Source organism: Vitis riparia, chromosome 17 (genome assembly GCF_004353265.1).
Source record: "Vitis riparia cultivar Riparia Gloire de Montpellier isolate 1030 chromosome 17, EGFV_Vit.rip_1.0, whole genome shotgun sequence".
Classification (NCBI taxonomy): domain Eukaryota; kingdom Viridiplantae; phylum Streptophyta; class Magnoliopsida; order Vitales; family Vitaceae; genus Vitis; species Vitis riparia.
Genome location: NC_048447.1, coordinates 19,954,093 through 19,973,628, shown reverse-complemented (window position 1 = coordinate 19,973,628; position 19,536 = coordinate 19,954,093). Strand labels below are relative to the sequence as shown.

Below are 19,536 nucleotides of genomic sequence, written 5' to 3'. Positions count from 1 at the left end.
TTGATTAATAAAATCTCGAGTTTGGATATATCTTTAACTTTTGATTTTGATTTTGTAAGTAGAAATGGGGTTAAACATCTTTAACTTTTTTGTTTTTTTTTTTTCTTTTTGAATTTCTGCTGGGAGGTGGTATTATTGTTAACAACCCTATCCCAAAACAACCATGACCATATAAACTTTACCTTCCCAAAAATCTATATGTAATCACATGCCTCAAAACTCAAAAGCCATAAAAGATGTACATCTGCCAACCAATTTAACCGTGACTCAACCCTATATTCCAAAACCATAAGAAAACACACTGCTAAGACTAAGACCAAGGCAGACCCCACAAAAGCCTGGAATTCAAAGAAACAATTTGGGACGGGCCCCACCTGCAAAAGACCAAGAAAAAATTGAAAAGAAAAGGAAAAGATTCATCACAAGGCGTACCCATCTGCCTCTACAGTCCTTTGCTTATCTGCCATCTCTCTTTTCTGTTTTTCTGAGTTCTCTCTCTCTCTACCTCTGGAAACTCTCCAAAGCTCTCATTTCTGCAAACACATTTTCCCCTCGCGGGACTCGAGGCGTTAAAAGAAACCAATCCCCACAAGTGGCCCGGAATAAAGTATAAAACTTTGGGTGAGACGCTGGGAGGGAGGGTTCAGTTTAGGTTTTAAGGCTTTGGGATCAAAGCGGGTATGAAGATCAAGAGAAAAGGTAAAGTCTACCCATCTTCCTCGTCGTCTTCTTCTTCATATAAAGATGCCATTTCTGTATTCAAGCTTCTTCCGGCTACTATTCTAGCTCTGGCTTCAGCTCTCTCAGTCGACGATCGTGAAGTCTTGGCTTATATGATAACCAGGTCCATCACCACCGCTAATCCATCTTCCATTATCGAGCGGCATAAGAAGAAGTGCAAGACACCCCACAATGTTCAGAAGCTTCCTCTTTTCGAATGTGGGTGCTTCGACTGCTACACCAGCTTCTGGTTCAGGTGGGACTCCTCGCCGGACCGTGAGCTCATTCACCACGCCATTGAAGCGTTCGAGGACCAGCTGACCACCACCGAGTTCTTCAAAAAGAATGGCAGAGGAAGAAAGCGAGATAAGCTCGTGGATCGCCGCGACGCCGAAAGATCGGCCGACTTAACGGAGGAGAACCGAACCGAACCGAACCGCCTAAACGACGTCGTTCTGGGGCCTGATGCTGAAGACCCCGGCGAAAATGACCTGGACTGCGACGGCGCTGAGTTGAATGGAGGGTTGGAGATGGAGGTGGTGTCCGCATCAGCTCCGGCGAGCCACCACAAGGGTTTGGCCAGAAAAGTCCTGCCGGACGTGGTGGGTTTATTAAACTCGCGTTTGTGGAGCCTTTGGAGTCCGAATATTTAGAAGAAAAAAAAAAAAGAAGAAAAAGAAAAATGAAGAAAAACAGTTGTATTAGTAGCAGCACATTCCATAATCCCTCTGGAATATGAATATTAATATAAGAATATAATATAATATATATTTTCCTATTGTTTCTCGGGAAAATCCACAAGGGCATTTTCTTTTCTCCGTCTTCTCAATTTTCTTTAACATAGGCCAATTGCCCTTCGCTCTAGGGCAAAAACAATGGAGATTGGTTGAAAATGGTGGCAAAATGTGGGCTAATGATTTCTCATTATGGGGCGCCTTATGCTGACCCACTACCACTAACATTTTTTTATTCAATGCTTAATATATGGTATATTCCATGCTTTTTTTTTTGTTATATTTGGACAAATGTATGTTATCTTTATGGAAAAAATTATTGCCTGCTTGGATGGCAATTAGATAATCAAAACACTTGATTACCTTTGGAGTAATGTATGTTATTTTTCATATTTGAGTTTTTAAAAAGATTTTGTTTTTGAAAACACTCTAAAAGTGTTTTTAAGTTTTGAAAATTTGTATTTTGATAACTATTTAGAATATGACATCAAATAGGTCCTTGTTTAAATTGGTTTTTAACTTAAATATACTTTTTATAAATTTTCAATGAAAACAATTTTTTAAGAATAGAGTATTTTTAAGAATGAATATGCTTTTTGTAAAATGTTTTAAAAAGCAATTAAGATGTGAAGAATATATTTTAAAAAAATTATATTATAAATAAATGAATAACATTTATAAGGAGGATAAGCCAAAAAACCCGATATTTGATGTGGTTCAGCGATTAATGTGATCCTTACGTCAATGAAGTTTGACCTTTATAAGCTGATCAGACGGACAACTCAATTTTTGACATCATGAGAGAAATATAATAAAATTAATTCAAATTTCACAATCTAATTTAAGGGTTCAAAAATGTTACCACAATCTTACTATCAAATATAGAAATTTAAGGTGTAATATCAATACTTGAGAATAAAAAGAAAACATAATTTAGATTTGATGTAGTCATTAATTACATATTTAGGGTCTTGCTTCTTACACCCATGAGTCAAACTTAGGTTTGGTCAAAACGTGATGAGTTTTAAGATTGTGGGTGACACCAATTGAAATCCTAGAGGATTGTACCCAACTACAAGACACTTTAATATCATGTCATTGTACCTTCGAGTTTAGAGTTAAATCTTAGGAGGCATTGGAAAAAATGGCATTTGTCTTTTTACTTTGGAAGCAATAGTTTTTTGTGGGTAAAGGCTGTCAAGAATGTGAAGTTGCAGTAAACTTTTCCAAGGACATTTTGGGTGGCCCATTTGCCTATATTTGCAATTTCCTTAGGGATGGTAGTGAGAATTAATTGATTAAAAACGACATTTTGAGCCACCCATTTGCCTATATTTGTAATTTCCAAAGGGATAGTAGTAACAATTAATTGATTAAAAGGACATTTTGAGTGGTCCATTTGCCTATATTTGCAATTTTTTAAAGGATAATAGTAAAAATTAATCAATGAAAAGGACTTTTTGAGTGGCCCATTTGCCTATATTTGCAATTTCCTAATAGAAAATAATAAGAATTATTTCATTAAAAGTGATGAAAAGTCTTTCATTCAATGATAGTTAGATGGCAATTTGTCACCCAAGCAAAATCTATCTTTTATTTTGAGACAATTGCAAACATGGTAATAGCCATTGGCTGTTGTAGTAGAGGTCGAGGCCATGTTGGATAATTGTTTTTTAAAATAGTATTTGGAAATGGTTTTTGAAATTTGTCTTTTAATGTTTTATGGAACAAAAATTTGTTTGAGAACTTAAAATGTTTTTAATCTATTTTTAATATTTTTGAATAGGTTTTAAAAATAATTATAATCTCCAATACCTTATTTTTAATCATTGTATGCACTTATATAACAATTTTCTAAAATAGTCTTTAAAACAATAAGTAAAAATCATATAAAATAATTAAAAAATATATTTTCTAAGAACACCCAATTAAAAAATGGTTTTTGATTATCAAAATTGTTTTTTTTTATATTTTAGATAATAGAAAATTATTCTAAAAAATAGTTGTCAAACAAATCCCATATATATATATATATATATTCAATTTAATATGCAGAATATATTTTTGTTTTGGAATTTTTAGAGAGAAATTAAAGTTAAAATGAAAGTTACAATTTTCAAATAGGATTAATTTTATCAGTTAAATACACCTAATCATCGTTAATTTAAAATTTTATTAAATATCTTCGCTTTTCTTCTCATCATTTGTTATTTTCAAAGAAGTAATGCTTGTAATATTGAGTTGTTTTAAAATATAAATTCTTTTATCCCATGATTTCCATTTGAAAAATAAGAAGAAAAATGTTAAGAAAAGAAAATATAAAGAAAAATAGAAAAAAACAAAGAAAAATGAAAAATAAATTTAAAGTTAAAAAATATTTTAAGATAACATAGATAGTGAAGTATAAATTGAAGGGTGTAGATAAATAGAATGACAGAATTGGTACCTGCCCATATCAATTATCAAGATGAAGGTCCGAGTAAGTACATCTTAATGAAGAAGAGGCAGGCAGTTGGAGACTGAGTTACAAAAACAGTAACGAGTAATGGCATTAATCATTAAGTTTCATTGAATACAAAAAGTACTCCTTCATTCATGAATTTTCACAGATGGGGAATCCCATGATTTAAATTCTTAACAACCAAACGGGACGCCACCCTGTCCTCCATTTAAGGCCCAACCTATATCTCTTTCATTTATTTATTTATTTTATGGAATAATGGAAGTGAGGAAATATTATTATTATTATTATTATTATTATTTAGCATGAATGGAGGAAACTTTTGAAATTCCCTTTGATTGAATGCAACTGAGTCAATTGGGGCATCATTGATTTGCAACCCCTCAAGGCCTCAAACCATTCTAAACAAAAATCCAAAAGAAAAATGGGGCATTGAAAAACCTTATCCAGAGATATTATTTTGGAGGGTTTTGATCAGAATCCAATAAATGCATGGAGATGAGACTCTACTCTTTGTTTTTCTCTTGCTTCTCCTTTGCTTTTGTTTGCCCATGAATGTTTGGACTTTAGTCATTGAATTTAATTGGGGGGTACCAACACTTATATAATGCATTGTCCCCCTCCCACCCCCACCCTCATTAAAGAGCCTTAGGGGGATGCCCCCTCCAGTGGGAATCACTCCATTCTGTTCAAATTTTCATTTTCCTTGAGAGAAAATGTGATGAAGAATAGCTTTAAAATTAGTAAAATATATTTTAATGTTTTTTCAAATTATTTTTTTCTATTTTATTTAAATATTAAACAATTTAAAAATGTATCTGTTTTTAGTTCATTTTATTTTTATGCTTTCATTTTAAAAATCGAATATGATAAAATCCTTATCCTTAGTTTTTTTTATCCTTTTCTTTGTTTCCGGCCCAACCTAATTGTCTCTGCGCAAGAGACAATCCCATGAGGCCCACATCCCTGATGAGAGCTACTGATCCAACCCACAGCACATTTGGGCCGACATTGGGTGGGCATGGCCAGCCTCGTCCAGAAGGCCAAGGTCCACATAAGTCTGGCCTAAAACACACGCCAGGCCCATGTCCTCAGTCCACCGCTGTCTCGTGGGCCCAAAAGAAGTGCGTCCATGTCTGAAACTGCTATTGCAGACCATCGGAAAGTCTTCAGTTTCTCACAAGTAGAATCAACAATTGATGAAGAAAATTCGGGCTCCTTTGGCAATTATTTTCGAAAACAAAACTCAAAAAATTGGATAACAGTTCTCAATTGTTTTTGCTTTCGGCAAAAAAAAAACAAAAAAAAACAAAAAGGCCTTCTAGTTACAAAATGAAATATGAAAAACAATCTTCTTTCCTTAAAAATCTTTAAAAAACTATTTTCTATTAGAAGTCTACTAAAAATGTTTTTTAAATCTGAAAACTGTTTTCCATTTTCAAGAACAGCTACCAAACAAGCCCTTGATGAACAAGCCAAATGTCCAGTCACCATAGACAATCCACCTACAACTACTTGAGATGACAAGCCCCATCACCATTGAGAAAAGCTTAAAGAGGAATGGCAACTAAGAGAATAAAAATGAAGATCTAGACACCTAATCTACATGTGGGCATATCATATCTAAGAGAGAGGATACATGAACTTAAAAAGAGTAGAGAAATATGTGACAAGTAATATGAGAATATATTCAGATAACTAGAATCATTCAGTTAAAATGAAAAACATGGACCTTACATTTAGAACTGCACATAGGATTAGTTGAGTCATATCACTGCACTGGTCCAAATCACGGTTTTTAACAAGTTTCTAATTGAAGCCATTACATTAAAAACCAACCAGTTTTCACAAATAATAACAGAGCAATTCATAGCCAAGGAAAATCCAAGTTCTGTCCACGAGCTCGATAGTTTCCATCATGCCGGGAAGCACCACAACATCCACAATGGGCGTTTGCTTAACTGCAGAAAACATTAAGCAAACTTGTGTTAAGGCTCTCTCAGAGTTTAGACTCCTACCAACTACCTAAGCCAGTTACTGTAATTGTTTTTTTTTTTGTTTGTTTGATAACCGAGGAACCTTCCATGACTAAGCCCTTAGGACTCTCCATGGGGATCCAAACCTTGGGGTGCTGACCGCCCCACAACAACCAGCACCGGGTAAATTCAGGGTATAATCTGTGGCAAGATTCGAACCCAGGACCATGTGTCACTTAATGGAACCACACTTCCCAATGTTCGTCCTGACCAACTGGGCTACCCTGACGGGTCAATTATTGAAAATGTTGTAAATGAAAGCAATTCATTATATCTAGAAACAGAGTCCCTGAATTTTCATCACTCAAAATTCATTTTATAGAGAAAATATCAAATCAAATACAAGGGTAAAGTTGAAGTTGTTTTTCAACCTTAGAATGTCAATATTCTTACAGGTGCTTGCAATTCTGGTACAACAGAGAGACGAAAACAACATCACCTGCAAATATTAAATTTTTTTAAAATTTAAGGAGGATCCTCACATAAGATATGAATTAAAATACAAGGATTCTAGTTGTGTAACTCTACCTGCAAATTTGGTATCTATGTTGTCACAGCCCAAATGGTCAATTAATAGTTTAATAGGGTGTTCCAAGGCCACCGAACTCAACAAAGGCTTAATTCCAATAATTTGAAGTTGCTTACCAACTTGAATTGTGGGGCAGGGTCTATGCCTACTAACTACCTGAGCCTACAAATGGAGGCCTTCTTAAAGATCACAGCTGTGCTGGATTCAATGGTGAAACGTTTCAAAGGAGGCTGGGAGCATTTTGGCTAACTTGTCTATGTATTTTGAGTCCATTTTTAGATTCCAGGTAAGCGACTGGAAAAGCTCAAGAGAGACTTGTGAGGGAAATCTGAAGAAGAATATATGCACCATCTAGTTAGTGGAATTCAATTAAACCCACACAGGTCAAAGAGTGGGAACTTAGGCAGTTTGAGGGGTTCAACAGGACTTTTTTAGGAAAATGGTTGGGTGGGTTTCTCCTTTTAATAGGTGAACTAAAATTTCTTAAAAAGAACCTAATAAAGAGGAGACTGTTCTCAAGTACACAGAGAGTATATAAAGGGTACTGAAAGGCACAAATAAAACTAAAGCACCAACAAATTACTAACAAGGTCCCAAACATTGACTAAAGAGTAACAAGGTTAAAATATTGACTCCCCACAACTTTTAAACCAAAGAAAAAGAGAATACAGAAAAGACTTCTAAAAATTGATCAGAGAGCTTTAACTCGCCAAAAGTTCTTGAATCACATCTTACCATACAGGATTATTGTCCAACCTTTGTTCAGTTCTTCCTCATCAAATTCTCATACCAACCAAATAAAACTTCATTCACTTGTTGAGTAAGAACCCATGAGAGGTAAAATATGAAGAACAAAACTCACCATAACTGTTATGGTGAGTTTTACCATAGTGTATCAGGACATGGCTGGCTCATTCACTATTGTTCTTGCACAATAACACTGGTTGCCTAACTTCCACCCCCTTTTCATCACCTGGCCTCAGGTCAAATCCTTCCTCACCAAACAAATAGACTATTATGGGGGGTGGGGGCAAGAACCCCACGCTTATGATCATCATGTCCTCAATTGATGCCACCTCTAACTTCTAACTAATGAAATACACCTCCATTGATGCCACCTCAAGAAATACACTATCATGCCAAGAACCCCACAATGGTTGCCCAACTAATGACTTCTAACTGATGATTGATAGAAAGTGGGCACGGATGTACTGTTATCATAGGCATGACAATGAAACACCGACTGAAGGAGACAGTTGATTGCAACCACCAACCTGCATCCTTTCATCTAAATGTTCAAATTCAATTTGTTGAAAATCCTGAGGTTACAAGAATCCCAAAAACCAATCAAAAGATATGCATGGTTAAGGATAAAAAGAACAATTATACCACATACAATAGCAATACAAGCAATATAGAGGCGTGTTTGATTGGGTTTGGTTAGGGTTAGGCTGCTTAAGGATACTCAACCTTAGATATCTGAGTCATCAAATTGGGATTTCTAACCCAAGTCCAACACTGTGCCTCCAAACATTGGCAGTTCCTCACTCGCTAGTCAGATTGCTTCAACCCTCAAACCTATCAAAGTCTAAATTTGTCAAAAAAGTCCTAAAGCCTCAACTCCACTAAAGACAACAAAAATCTAAAAGATAGAACCCCATTCCTACAACCATCAACCTGTCCTAATGTATTTGTGCCTGGACTGGACATATGGCATACCCATCAGGATTTGTGCATTTCCTTCAGATCAAATGAAAACTTTCCAATCTCTACCTTTTTGCATCCACAAATTCATGGTGAGAATTTGCAAAATGTAAGTGAAAAAAGTCCTAATTGTTAACTAGTTTGAAAGGAGGACTGAACTTAAAAGTCTAAGTTCCACTCTAGGTTGATCCACAACAAGAAGGCATGCATATGCATAAAGATTTGGAACCCTATCTATTAGAATAAGGGACCAACCAATTACTGATACAACACCTTGCTCTTCATATACTTCAAATACAACAAAGCACAAAGGGATCTTCCAAAAAAAGTGCTTATGAGGACGTTAAATTAATCAAGTACTTGAATATATTGACAAGAAACATCGAGGCAATGCGTCTTCAACACCTAGCACCACTCTGACCAGCATTCACCAAACTGCTCCCAATATGCAATTCCTGTAAGTTTTCTGAATCATACTTGTGACATTTATGAGGACCCATCAATCTCCATTCCACATTATCCCATGTCTACCAATTAGTTGATGAACTTACTAGCAACAAGCATTACAATCCAAAATCAAGACAAGAACATGTCTGTACAATTTGTTATGAACAGAACAGTGCTAGGATTGCAGTCATGAACTTTGAATTTGGCTAGAAATTCCGAATTTAAGAATCAATCGGTCTTAACACCAGAAAAGGCCCTCATAAGTGAACACTGATAATATAAAATTCTAACAAACATGTTGAAAAAAAGAAGGTATAATTTCAGAAGCCCCCAACAATCAAGAATCATTCACAACAATGCACAAATCCAAAACCCAGCGAAAAAAAAAAATCACCCAATTATCACAAACCCTCAAAAACCCAGATCTGCAAAACCAAGAAAACCCTCCAAAACGATAAAACAAACACCCCCATTTCAAAAAAATCTCAAAACCAACCCACTATTATACATACCCTTGGCCATCAAGATTCCCCTGTCCACTGCTCCCTCCGCTCCCGTACGACCCATCCTCTGCCGTCTGCCACACCGACTGCCATGCCTGCGACGGCGGCTGCACGTACACCCCCGGATCCACCCCCGGAACCGCCGGCCTTCCCATCATTACTCCCGGCGCGGGCTGCCCCATCGGCGGATAATAGTACGGCACCCCACTGGCCGTCGACCCTACCATCCCCAAGCCCCCCTCGTCCTTGATCTCATCCCTCGGCACAATATCCACCAAAAAATCAAATATATCCGTCCTAGTAATCGCCGCGGCGATATCATCTTCTGCAGTGTCCTCCTCTTGTTCTCCTCCGCGTGCAACCACGACCTTATCGTCAGCTCCAGAATGAAGAGCTCGCAGGCCTTGGCGAAGAGGATTGGGGCCTCCGCCGAGATCATCCGCACATCCTCATCCGCCTTCATAATCTTCTTGATGCGGGCCAGAGGCAGTTGGTGGTTCTTGAAGTCGTTCACCTGCTCGATCTCTTGGCGTTGGTAGGACCAAAACATCTGAAGCTGCTGCTGTTGCTGCTGCAGAAGATGGTGAAAGGGTTGCTGTGGTGGGTATGGGGAGGATTGGGCCTGCTGGTTGTTCTCCATTTCTTTGTAATTTGATTCGAGGGAGGAGGGTGTCTCTGCTTGTTTTGGGATTTTTTTTTTGTTTTTGGGTCTCTGAGAGAGAGAGAGAGAGGATAAGGCACACACCCTTGTATAGATTCTTTGGTTATGAACTTATGATTAGTACAACCTCTCCCTTTTTTTTTTTCACTTTCACTATTGGGTGTGATGGATAATTTTTTCTTTTTTGAATGTGGAACAAAAAAATCTAAACGATAGCCGCAAAGAAATTAATGTTCTGTGAGGATACTGTAGAGTTAACAAAATTTTAAAAAGAGTTTACGTATTTTTAATTATTTATTTTTAATTTTATTTTAAATGAATATTATATATTTATATTGGATTGATTTTTATTGATTTTATGTATTTTTAGAAGTGTGTTATTTAAAAGGACTTTCTTTTGTTAAGTTTACAGATGAGGATACTGTGAATTTGACAAAAGAAGAAAAGGGTCTAAGCCCTTTTGTTTACTTTATTGATTTTTGTATGAGCATTTTACGCTGATGGGGATATTTTTGTTGTGACGGATTCTTGTTGACTTTTTGTGGTTTTAACTTTTAAACGTGGGTTATTTGGATGGATTTTTTTATTTTTAAATTAAGCTTTAGAGGTGGGAATGTTGTGAAATTACCAATAAATGAAAAGGGTTTATGTTATTTTACTTATTTTATTATTTTGTTTGGTTTTTTTTCTTAGTGTATTTTTTTCGTTTTTTTTAATTGATTTTATGTACTTATGTAAAGTGGGTATTTTATTTAGATATTTTTTGTGATCAATTTTATTTATTTTTAAATATGGGTAAAAAAAGAATTATTATTATTATTATTTTAGGTTTAGATGTGGGCATAGTGCAAAGGTACCAAAAAGGGTTTATATTCTTTCACTTAGTGAATTCTTTTTCACTTTTTCTTTTTTGGTTTGAGTTGTTTTCTTATTTGCTTTCATAGAAACTTAAGTTGAATTACTTGAGTATTTTTTTTCCCTTTGCCCATTGAAGGAAAGGAGGTTGTGCTAATTGCTATTTGAAGTACGTCATTTTACTCCGTCATTTTACTCCACCATATGAGCATTGCATACACTTATGTTCTTATGACAATGATGGCAATTTGTGATTAGAAAATATAGCATTTTGCTAAGCATTCTGTTGTACAGGGTTTAATACTAATTGTTCCCACTTAATTCTTCTATATGTCCTACCATAAATTTATATCGTATTTCCAATAACTTTAGTGACTGAAAACTTTTTGCATTTAGGGACTCTAAAGGCGCAAAATAAGTATTTTTTTTTTTTTTACATTCTTCTATATGTCCTACCATAAATTTATATCATATTTTTAATAACCTTATTGACTGAATGCTCTTTGCATTTAGGGACTCTATAAATTTCTACCCATTTTTCCATGTTTCTTAGGATAACCTTTATGTGCTAATTGCTATTTGAACTACGTCATTTTACTCCACCATATGAGCGTTGCATACTGACCGAAATTTCTCTATTGTACCAAAATACTTTGCCTTTTTACGTAGTAACTCTGGTCAAGAAAAACTAGAGAAAGAGTCACTACGGCTTTTGTAGTATTCCAGGTATCGTTCTCAAGGACTGGCTTATGAAATTGTCAATACTAGAATAAATGAATTGTTTTTGTTTAAATCCTTAAGTGAAAAACAATATGTGAATACTGTGAAACCAAGTAAAAGAAATTCAATTAATAAAGAAAATGAATATTGATTTTAAATTCAATTGATTCAAGTTTGGGGTTTTCCACAATCCAACCTAGGGTATAGAAATTATAGAAAACAAGGGTATTTTAAGTAATATGATCTTAGGTTTTTGGATCCTTGGCCACTCGCGATCAAGTTGGTTCTATAACTCAAAATTGCATCCGAAACCTAATTTTTCCTTTTTAAAACAGATTCCTAAAACCATCAAATAATGAGATTGATTATCAATTTAAGATTTGGCTTTTTAATCCCTCCTACTCCTTATAGCTTTGTTTAGGGGCAAATAACGGCTGGTAAGACGAGGAAAAAAATGATCAAGAATTACCAAGAATCACTAGTATCGAGTAATAACCTACCGTATTATTCCCTAAACGAACTCACAAGGATAGGATAAAAATAATAATAAATTGTCATCCAACCAATAATTAATCTCATTGTTATAGAAATTTACCCATTGTCCCTATAGATTTCCTAGCCCTTAGGTTTTCATGCTTCAAGCCCCAAGTGGCTCTTAGCCTCTCATGGGGGTGATGTCACATTCACAATCCATAATAGGGTAAAAATCCATAATTTGAATCAAAAGAAACTAAAAACAATATATTCAATAGAGAAGAAAAAGAAAACAAACCAAAGTTCTCGTCTTCTTCCACCTTCAATGTCAAACTCTCCAGAAAAAATCCAAGATCCCTAAAACCTAGAATGAGAGAGTTTATATAATATCCTTAATTACCTAACATGTGGCACACTCTCATTGGCCACTTATTACAAAATAAATTCCTAAAAATGATTAAAAAATAATAAAATGGTGATTCCTAGTCGTGTGGGGTCCACCTAGGGCGGATGGAGTGCTTTAGATGCAATTCCCGAGGTAGAGGAGGCGGAACATCAAAGTGGCAGTGGTGAATTCGAAATTGGTGTCATTTCGAAGTGGAGGAGGTGGAACATCAAAGTGGCAGTGGGTGAATTCGAAATTGGTGTCATTTCGAAGTGGATTTCGAATTCACAAGTTGAATTTCGAAATCATAAGTTGAATTTCGAAATCATTTCGAAATGACCCTCCAGCTTGGTGTAGTTGTCTTCAAATGGCCATAACTTCTTCATTTCAGCTCCGATTTGCAAACCGTTTGAAGCGTTGGACTCTTGACTTCCCGAGCTTCGAAACGATATATAGTATGTATATAATGGACTCCAGAAAGTGCTCCAAATTTGTCCTCAAAGTCAGAGTATATAATGTCATCAGATTTTTGAGTTCTAAATTTCCATGCAGCTCAATCTTGCTTTATGCCTCATTTCCCATGCTTTTTGCCTTCTTTCTACTCCATAATGCTCATTTATCATCCTCCAACCTCATGATATCATTGTTTTGCCTTTCCTTACGTTCAATGAGGTCTTGACTCACTTATTTCCTCATTAGCCCTTCTTGATCTTTCAAAATCTAAAGTCATTCAATTTGCACAATTTCTTCCCTTGAACCTGAGATAAATCTCCAAAGTATAGATTAAACTCATGGCTAGGGCCTTAGCATTGATTTAGGTCAAGTTGGGTGATTTGAATGTCCTTGGTGCACAAATCATATCGAATATGTGCCATTAGAGCACATATTTGGCTCCAATCATCCCCCTCAACCTAAACTTTGCTAGTCCTAGCAAATGAAAAGAATAAGAAGAATGAAAAATATGTATGAGATTCATGAAACCATATTAACTCAACATAACATGTTTCACACACAAGATACCCAAGAAGACAATTTCCTAGAATGAGCAAGATGATGCAAGATATGCAATTTCTTAGTTTTCCCACCTTATCTTCGATACATAAATGTGCATCCATGTTTAGCATTCCTCTTAGTGTCTCTTGATTTTCCCTTGATTGGTTCTTTCCACCTAAACCTCATGTGCTTAATTTTGGTGTCCCCTCATAGTATTTTCTCAAGACTTTTCTTAAACTCAAATTTCTTCATTCTTTAAGTTAAAGAGGAGGAAATTTATTTTGATTTTTCTTTCTTAGTTTAGGAAATCTCCTTCTATATGGCTTAATAGGGATCCACGGCAACTCCCGAGTTTTCACCCAAGGTACCAGTATTGAGGACCTTTATAGGCCACTTACCCTCAGGTATCACCCTAGCTCAAGGTAGAACAAGGTCGAATTCCCAAACATTTTTTTTTCATTTTCATTTATCTTTTTTTTTTTTTTTTTTTTTTTTTTTTTTTTTTTTTTAAACTGAGTTTAGCTTATGTAACGAGCAAGATACCGATGACTCCTAACCAGTTGGTTTGGGCACCAGGGTTGAAGACACAAGGCCATTACCCCTCAGATAATTGCTCAAGCTTAAATCAGTCATTTTCAATTTTTTTTTTTTTCCATTTCCTCATTTTATTGCTTAAGAACAATTCTTTTTAAGCTAAAGAAATTATCTTAATCAAGATACCATAAGGGTACACGTGCTTTGTGTGTGCTTTGAGTCTTAAATAGAAAATAACCATCAAAGAAAATTGAAGGTATTCCAAGAATTCAACCTAACTATTTTTGCACTTAAAGGTATATAAAGATAAGGTAAGTGAACTAATACTCTTGCTCTAACTGCATTTTTTTTTTCTCAAATTCTAAAGAAATAATACTACTTAAAGCATTCTCATGCCAAATAAACCATGAGTTACCAAGGCAAATCAAGAATCTCATTAGCTAACCAAAGATGACATGCAAACTTTTGAAAAAAATTAGGGCTAATAGGCTAATGAGCCTTTCCCCCTCAACCTAAATTACACATTGTCCCCAATGTGTAGAATAATGAGTCAAAAGAAAGGAAAAAGGAAGATATTACCTGAAGATCATCAAGTGAAAAGTTTGTTATGAGGACTTCATATAAACTGTAGGAGCTTTGTCACCTTGAACACATGTGAGGCTTACCTTTCACTCCCTTGAAGTTCGCATTTACCTATATCACTCGGATGTTTGCAAGCTAAGTTGCTACAACTCATAGACTCATTAGTAAGTTAAAAACAACTAAAAATAAAAGTAAAATAAAATAAAAAATGCTAACATATTGCTAATGACTAATTGAAAATGCAAAACTAAATAAAGAAAATAAAATAAAATAAAACAAAATAAAAGTTTTACCTACTGGATTTTCAAAAATGCTTCAACCCTTTTGAACATCCCATCAAGAAAATGGAGATTCTCCTCTTGTGTCTCAAATCTTCAATGAAATGCTTTAGGCGCTGACCATTAACTTTGAATTCATACCTGTCTCGGATTTGAATGGTCACGGTTGCCATAAGGGAAGACTTCCTTTACCACATAAGGGCCATTCCACCTTGACCTAAGCTTTCCTGGAAAAATGTGAAGCTTGGAGTCGTACAACAACACCTTTTCAACTTGCTTGAACTCCCTTCGGTAAAATAAGCTTGTCATGGGTAGAATTTGTGTTTTTCCCTTGCATTTCGTAGGCATTCATAAACTCTCATTTCGATATGCCTCAAGTTCATTCAGATCATATTTCCTTTTAGCTCCAGCTTGATCCGAATCAAAGTTCATCTTCTTATAGCCCAATATGCCACGATGTTCGAGTTCTACAGGCAAATGACATGCTTTACCATAAACAATTCGGTACGGTGACATGCCAAGGACAGTCTTATAGGTGTCCTATATGCCCCAAAGTGCATCACTCAACTTGGTAGACCAATCTTTCTTGTAGTATTGACTACTTTGGTGAGGATTCTCTTAATTTCCCGATTTGCTAGCCTCAGCTTGCCATTCGTTTGAGGTGATATGGGGTGGACACTTTATGCCTCACTCCATATTTCTGCAAAAGAGTGGAAAAGGCTTGTTACAAAAGTGTGAACCTCCATCACTAATGATTGCTCTCGGAATGCCAAACCTAGAGAAAATATTCTCCTTTAAAAATTTGAGCACCACTTTGTGATCATTGCTCTTACATGCCCACCGCTTTACCATTTAGAGACATAATCCACTCCCACCAAATATAGAGATTGCCAAAAGAAGGAGGGAATGGTCCCATAAAGTCCAGGCCCCAACAATCAAAGACCTCAACAACACAAATATGATTTTGAGGCATTTGATACCTTGTGTTGATTTTCCCCAGTTGTTGACATTGTGGACAACTTTTGCAATGAGTGTTACAATCTTGAACATAGTTGGCCAATAGAATCCACTCTGTAGAATTTTTGCTGAAGTCTTCCTTGAAGCAAAATGACCTCCACAAGCTCCTTCATGGCACATTCGCAATATGTCTTGTTGTTCATCCTCTGGAACACATCTCCGCATAATTTGATCCGGGCAAAACTTATACAAATATGGATCATCCCAAGCATAGTGTTTTGCCCGCGAAAGAAAATACTTCTTTGTTTCCATGTTCCATTCTGATGGAAGTTCTCCGGTTGCCAAGTAATTGACTATATTTGCGAACCAAGGCAACTTCTCCACTGCACAAAGTGCATCATCAGGAAACTCATCATTAATTTGTGCTTTCCTCGAAATGTGACTCTACTTTAACTCGGGAAAGATGATCAGCAACCACATTCTCTACCCCTTGCTTATCCTTGATTTGAATGTTAAATTCTTGAAGGAGAAGGATCCATCTGATAGTCTTGCTTTGGCATCCTTTTTGTTGAGTAGATATTTCAAGGCCGAATGATCAGTAAAAATCACTATTGAAGTTCCAAAAGGTAGTTCTGAATTTATCAGTGCGAACACCACTGCAAGGAGCTCCTTTTCAGTAGTTGTGTAGTTCTTCTGAGCATCATTGAGGGTTTTACTAGCATAGTACACCACATATGGTTTTCCATCCTCCTTTGACCTAGTACGGCTCCCACTGCATAGTCACTAGCATCACACATCAACTCAAATGGGAGAGACCAATTTGGAGATCTCACAATTGGTGCAGTAGTGAGGAGTGACTTTAGCCTCTTGAAAGCTTTTGCATGCTTTAGTCCATTACGAATTCTGCATCCTTAAGTAGTAAAGCACAAAGAGGTGAGCGATTTTTGAGAAGTCTTGTATGAACCTTCTATAAAAACCTGCATGTCCCAAAAATTGTCTCACCTCTTTAACAGTAGTAGGCGAAGGTAGCTTTGAGATGAGCTCAATTTTTGCTGGATCTAACTGAATGCCCTCTTTAGAGATGATATGACCAAGTACTACCCCTGAGGTGCCATGAAGTGACATTCTCCAATTTAGGACCAAATCCTTCTCAATGCACCTTTTCAAAACTTTTTCAAATTTAAGAGACAATCATCAAAGGTCTTCCCATAAACAGTCAGATCATCCATGAAAACTTCCATGATTCTTTCTATCATGTCACTGAAAATACTAAGCATACACCTTTGAAATGTGGCCGGTGCATTACAAAGACCAAAAGGCATGCGCCTATAGCATAGGTACCAAATGGGCATGTGAATGTGGTTTTCTCCTGATCCTCCAATGCAATGGCAATTTGAAAATAGCCTGAATAGCCATCCAAGAACAATAATAGTCATGACCAGCTACCCTCTCCAAAACCTGATCTAAGAAAGGTAATGGAAAATGATCTTTCTTGGTGACTGCATTCAACTTCCTAAAATCAATGCATACTCGCCAACCTGTAGTCAACCTTGTAGGAATGAGCTCTCCTTCATCATTCTTCATCACAGTTATCCCGCTTTTCTTAGGTACTACTTGAGTGGGGCTCACCCAACTACTGTCAGAGATAGGATAAATAATACTGCATCTAAAAGCTTCAATACCTCATTTCTGACTACATCTTGCATAAGGGGATTTAGCCTTCTTTGTGGCTGCCTTACTGGTTTTGCATTCTCTTCCAAATAAATATGATGGTGCAAATCAAGGGATTTATCCCTTTCAAATCTGAAATGGACCAACCAATCGCTCCTTTATTCTCTTTAAGCACCTTCAAAAGTTTAATTTCTTGCTCTTCAGTTAATGTAGCTGAAATTACACAGGTTTTCTTCATTTGCCTCTAAATAAGCATACTTTAAACCATGTGGTAGGGGCTTTAACTCTGGTTTGCTGATCTCCACTTCTTCCTTTTTGCTTTCTTCATCATGCTCAACACTGTTTAAAGATTGAATCGTATCTTTTTCTTTCCATTCTGTAGCAACTTGAACACATTCTTCCTTAACGATTGTAGAGAAAAATTCATCTATATTTTCTTCCATTAACTTTTCTGTGTGTTCTTGCACCAAGGCCTCTATAAGGCATGCTTCCTCATTTTCCACATCATCATGGTCCATTGGTTGCTTGCATAAATTGAAGACATTCATTTCCACTGTCATGTTCCCAAAAGATAATGCATCAATCCATTTCGACAGTTAATGAGAGCATTGGCTGTAGCAAGGAAAGGTCTTCCAAGAATAATTGGAACAGAATTCATACCCTTTTTCAATGGTTCTGTATCTAACACCACAAAGTCCACTGGGTAGTAGAACTTTTCAACTTGCACCAAAACATCTTCGACTACTCCTCTGGGTACTTTAATCGAACGGTCTGCTAAAGAGAGTGTAATGGTAGTAGCCTTAAGCTCTCCCAATCCCAATTGCTTATAGATTGAATATGGAAGCAAATTCACACTAGCTCCCAAATCTAACAAAGCCTTTTCCACGAATGAATCTCCAATCTGAACTGAGATGGTAGGACAACCTGGATCTTTGTACTTTACCATTGCCTTATTCTCAATGATGGCACTGACTTGCTCGTAAGGAATGCTTTCTTGCTTAATTTAATCCTTCTCTTCACAGTGCATAAGTCTTTGAGGAACTTTGCATAAGCAGGAACTTGCTTGATCATATCAAGGAGTGGAATGTTGATCTTCACTTGCTTCAAAACTTCCAAAATCTCTAAAGTCTTATCCCCCACTTTGTGTCTCTGCATAGCTGAAGGGAAAGGCAAATGATTGGAAACACTCATTTTATTTTGCTCACAATGACTTCCTCATTTTCAGACGCTTTCTCATTTCTAACATTTTTCTCCACAGTTGGTTCATCTCTAGCAGGAATATCTTCACTTACAGGTAACTTGGGCCCTTCATATTCTTTCCCATTTCTGAGTGTGATAACTGCATTGCAATCTTCCTTTTGCACTTTAGAAACTTCATTTACTCCTCTCGGATTTTTCTGTGGTTGAGCTGGGAATTTTCCTTTCTCTTGAGATAAACTTACAGCAAGTTGGCTCAAAGTGGTTCGAATATCCACTAGTTCTTGAGATGTTTGAGCATTTATCCTACTTTGATCTTCATTACGCTTGTCTTGCTTCTGTATAAACTCTCTCATCATGTCTTCCAGGCTTGAGTTAGATGATGAGGTTTGATGTTGCTGTTGAAAATTCTGAGATGGCATACCTTGTGGTTGAAAGCCTTGCTGCCCATTAGTCTGATTACCCTGAAATCGGTTTCCTTGCTGTTGAAACTGGCCATTGTTACCTCCCCTCCATGATAGATTTGGATGATTCCTCCAACCCGGATTATAAGTGTTGGAATATGGAGAGTTGCTAGAATATTGCTTGTATGTCCCTAAGGCATTGGCTTGCTCGTAAACATATCTTGCACTGCAGGTAGAGTGGGACAAGATTGCACACCATGTTCCGTAGACTTACATATCAAGCACAGTTGAGTTACCCCTCATTGACTATTTGTACCTCTTGAACTCCCTTGGATTCCAAATCATCCAACCTTCTCATAACGGTTGCTAACTTTGCTTGGACATCTAAACCCTCTGGTAAGGTATACACTCCACTAGCTCTTGCTCTGTTCATTGTTCTATCTCTAGATGGTTCCTTGACGATTGGTTCATCCCAACTTCTAGATACCTCAGCAACATAATCAAGGAATTGAAATGCTTCATCGGGGTTTTTATTCATGAAATCTCCTCCACACATAGTCTCGAGAAGTTGTTTCATTGGTGGTGCCATGCCTTCATAGAAATACGAAACTAGCATCCATTGTCAAATCCGTGATGGGGGCATGCTGCAACAATCTCCCTGAATCTTTCCCAACATGCAAAAAATTTCTCA

The 19,536-nt window shown here is 36.5% G+C and overlaps 3 protein-coding genes across 3 annotated transcripts; 1 reads left to right on the top strand and 2 right to left on the bottom strand.

The window, feature by feature from the left end:
• The first annotated feature begins 422 nt into the window (after positions 1–422).
• On the top strand, positions 423–1,476 carry LOC117904350. The gene has a single exon (XM_034816928.1). The coding sequence runs from the start codon at positions 681–683 to the stop codon at positions 1,371–1,373; it is 693 nt and encodes a 230-aa protein (XP_034672819.1). The 5' UTR covers positions 423–680; the 3' UTR covers positions 1,374–1,476.
• Positions 1,477–5,582: 4,106 nt separating this feature from the next.
• Positions 5,583–9,890, bottom strand: LOC117904830 (nuclear transcription factor Y subunit C-1-like). The gene is given in 4 exon segments (XM_034817601.1): positions 5,583–5,876; positions 6,345–6,390; positions 9,144–9,456; positions 9,459–9,890. Coding segments are annotated over 3 exon segments (633 nt in total). The 5' UTR covers positions 9,775–9,890; the 3' UTR covers positions 5,583–5,876; positions 6,345–6,386.
• Positions 9,891–17,800: 7,910 nt separating this feature from the next.
• On the bottom strand, positions 17,801–19,434 carry LOC117904214. Its single transcript, XM_034816723.1, has 4 exons — positions 19,142–19,434; positions 18,450–19,071; positions 18,265–18,393; positions 17,801–18,067 (listed from the first exon to the last, which is right to left on the bottom strand). Exons 1-4 carry the CDS (start codon positions 19,432–19,434, stop codon positions 17,801–17,803), a joined length of 1,311 nt encoding a protein of 436 aa, XP_034672614.1.
• Positions 19,435–19,536: the final 102 nt, after the last annotated feature.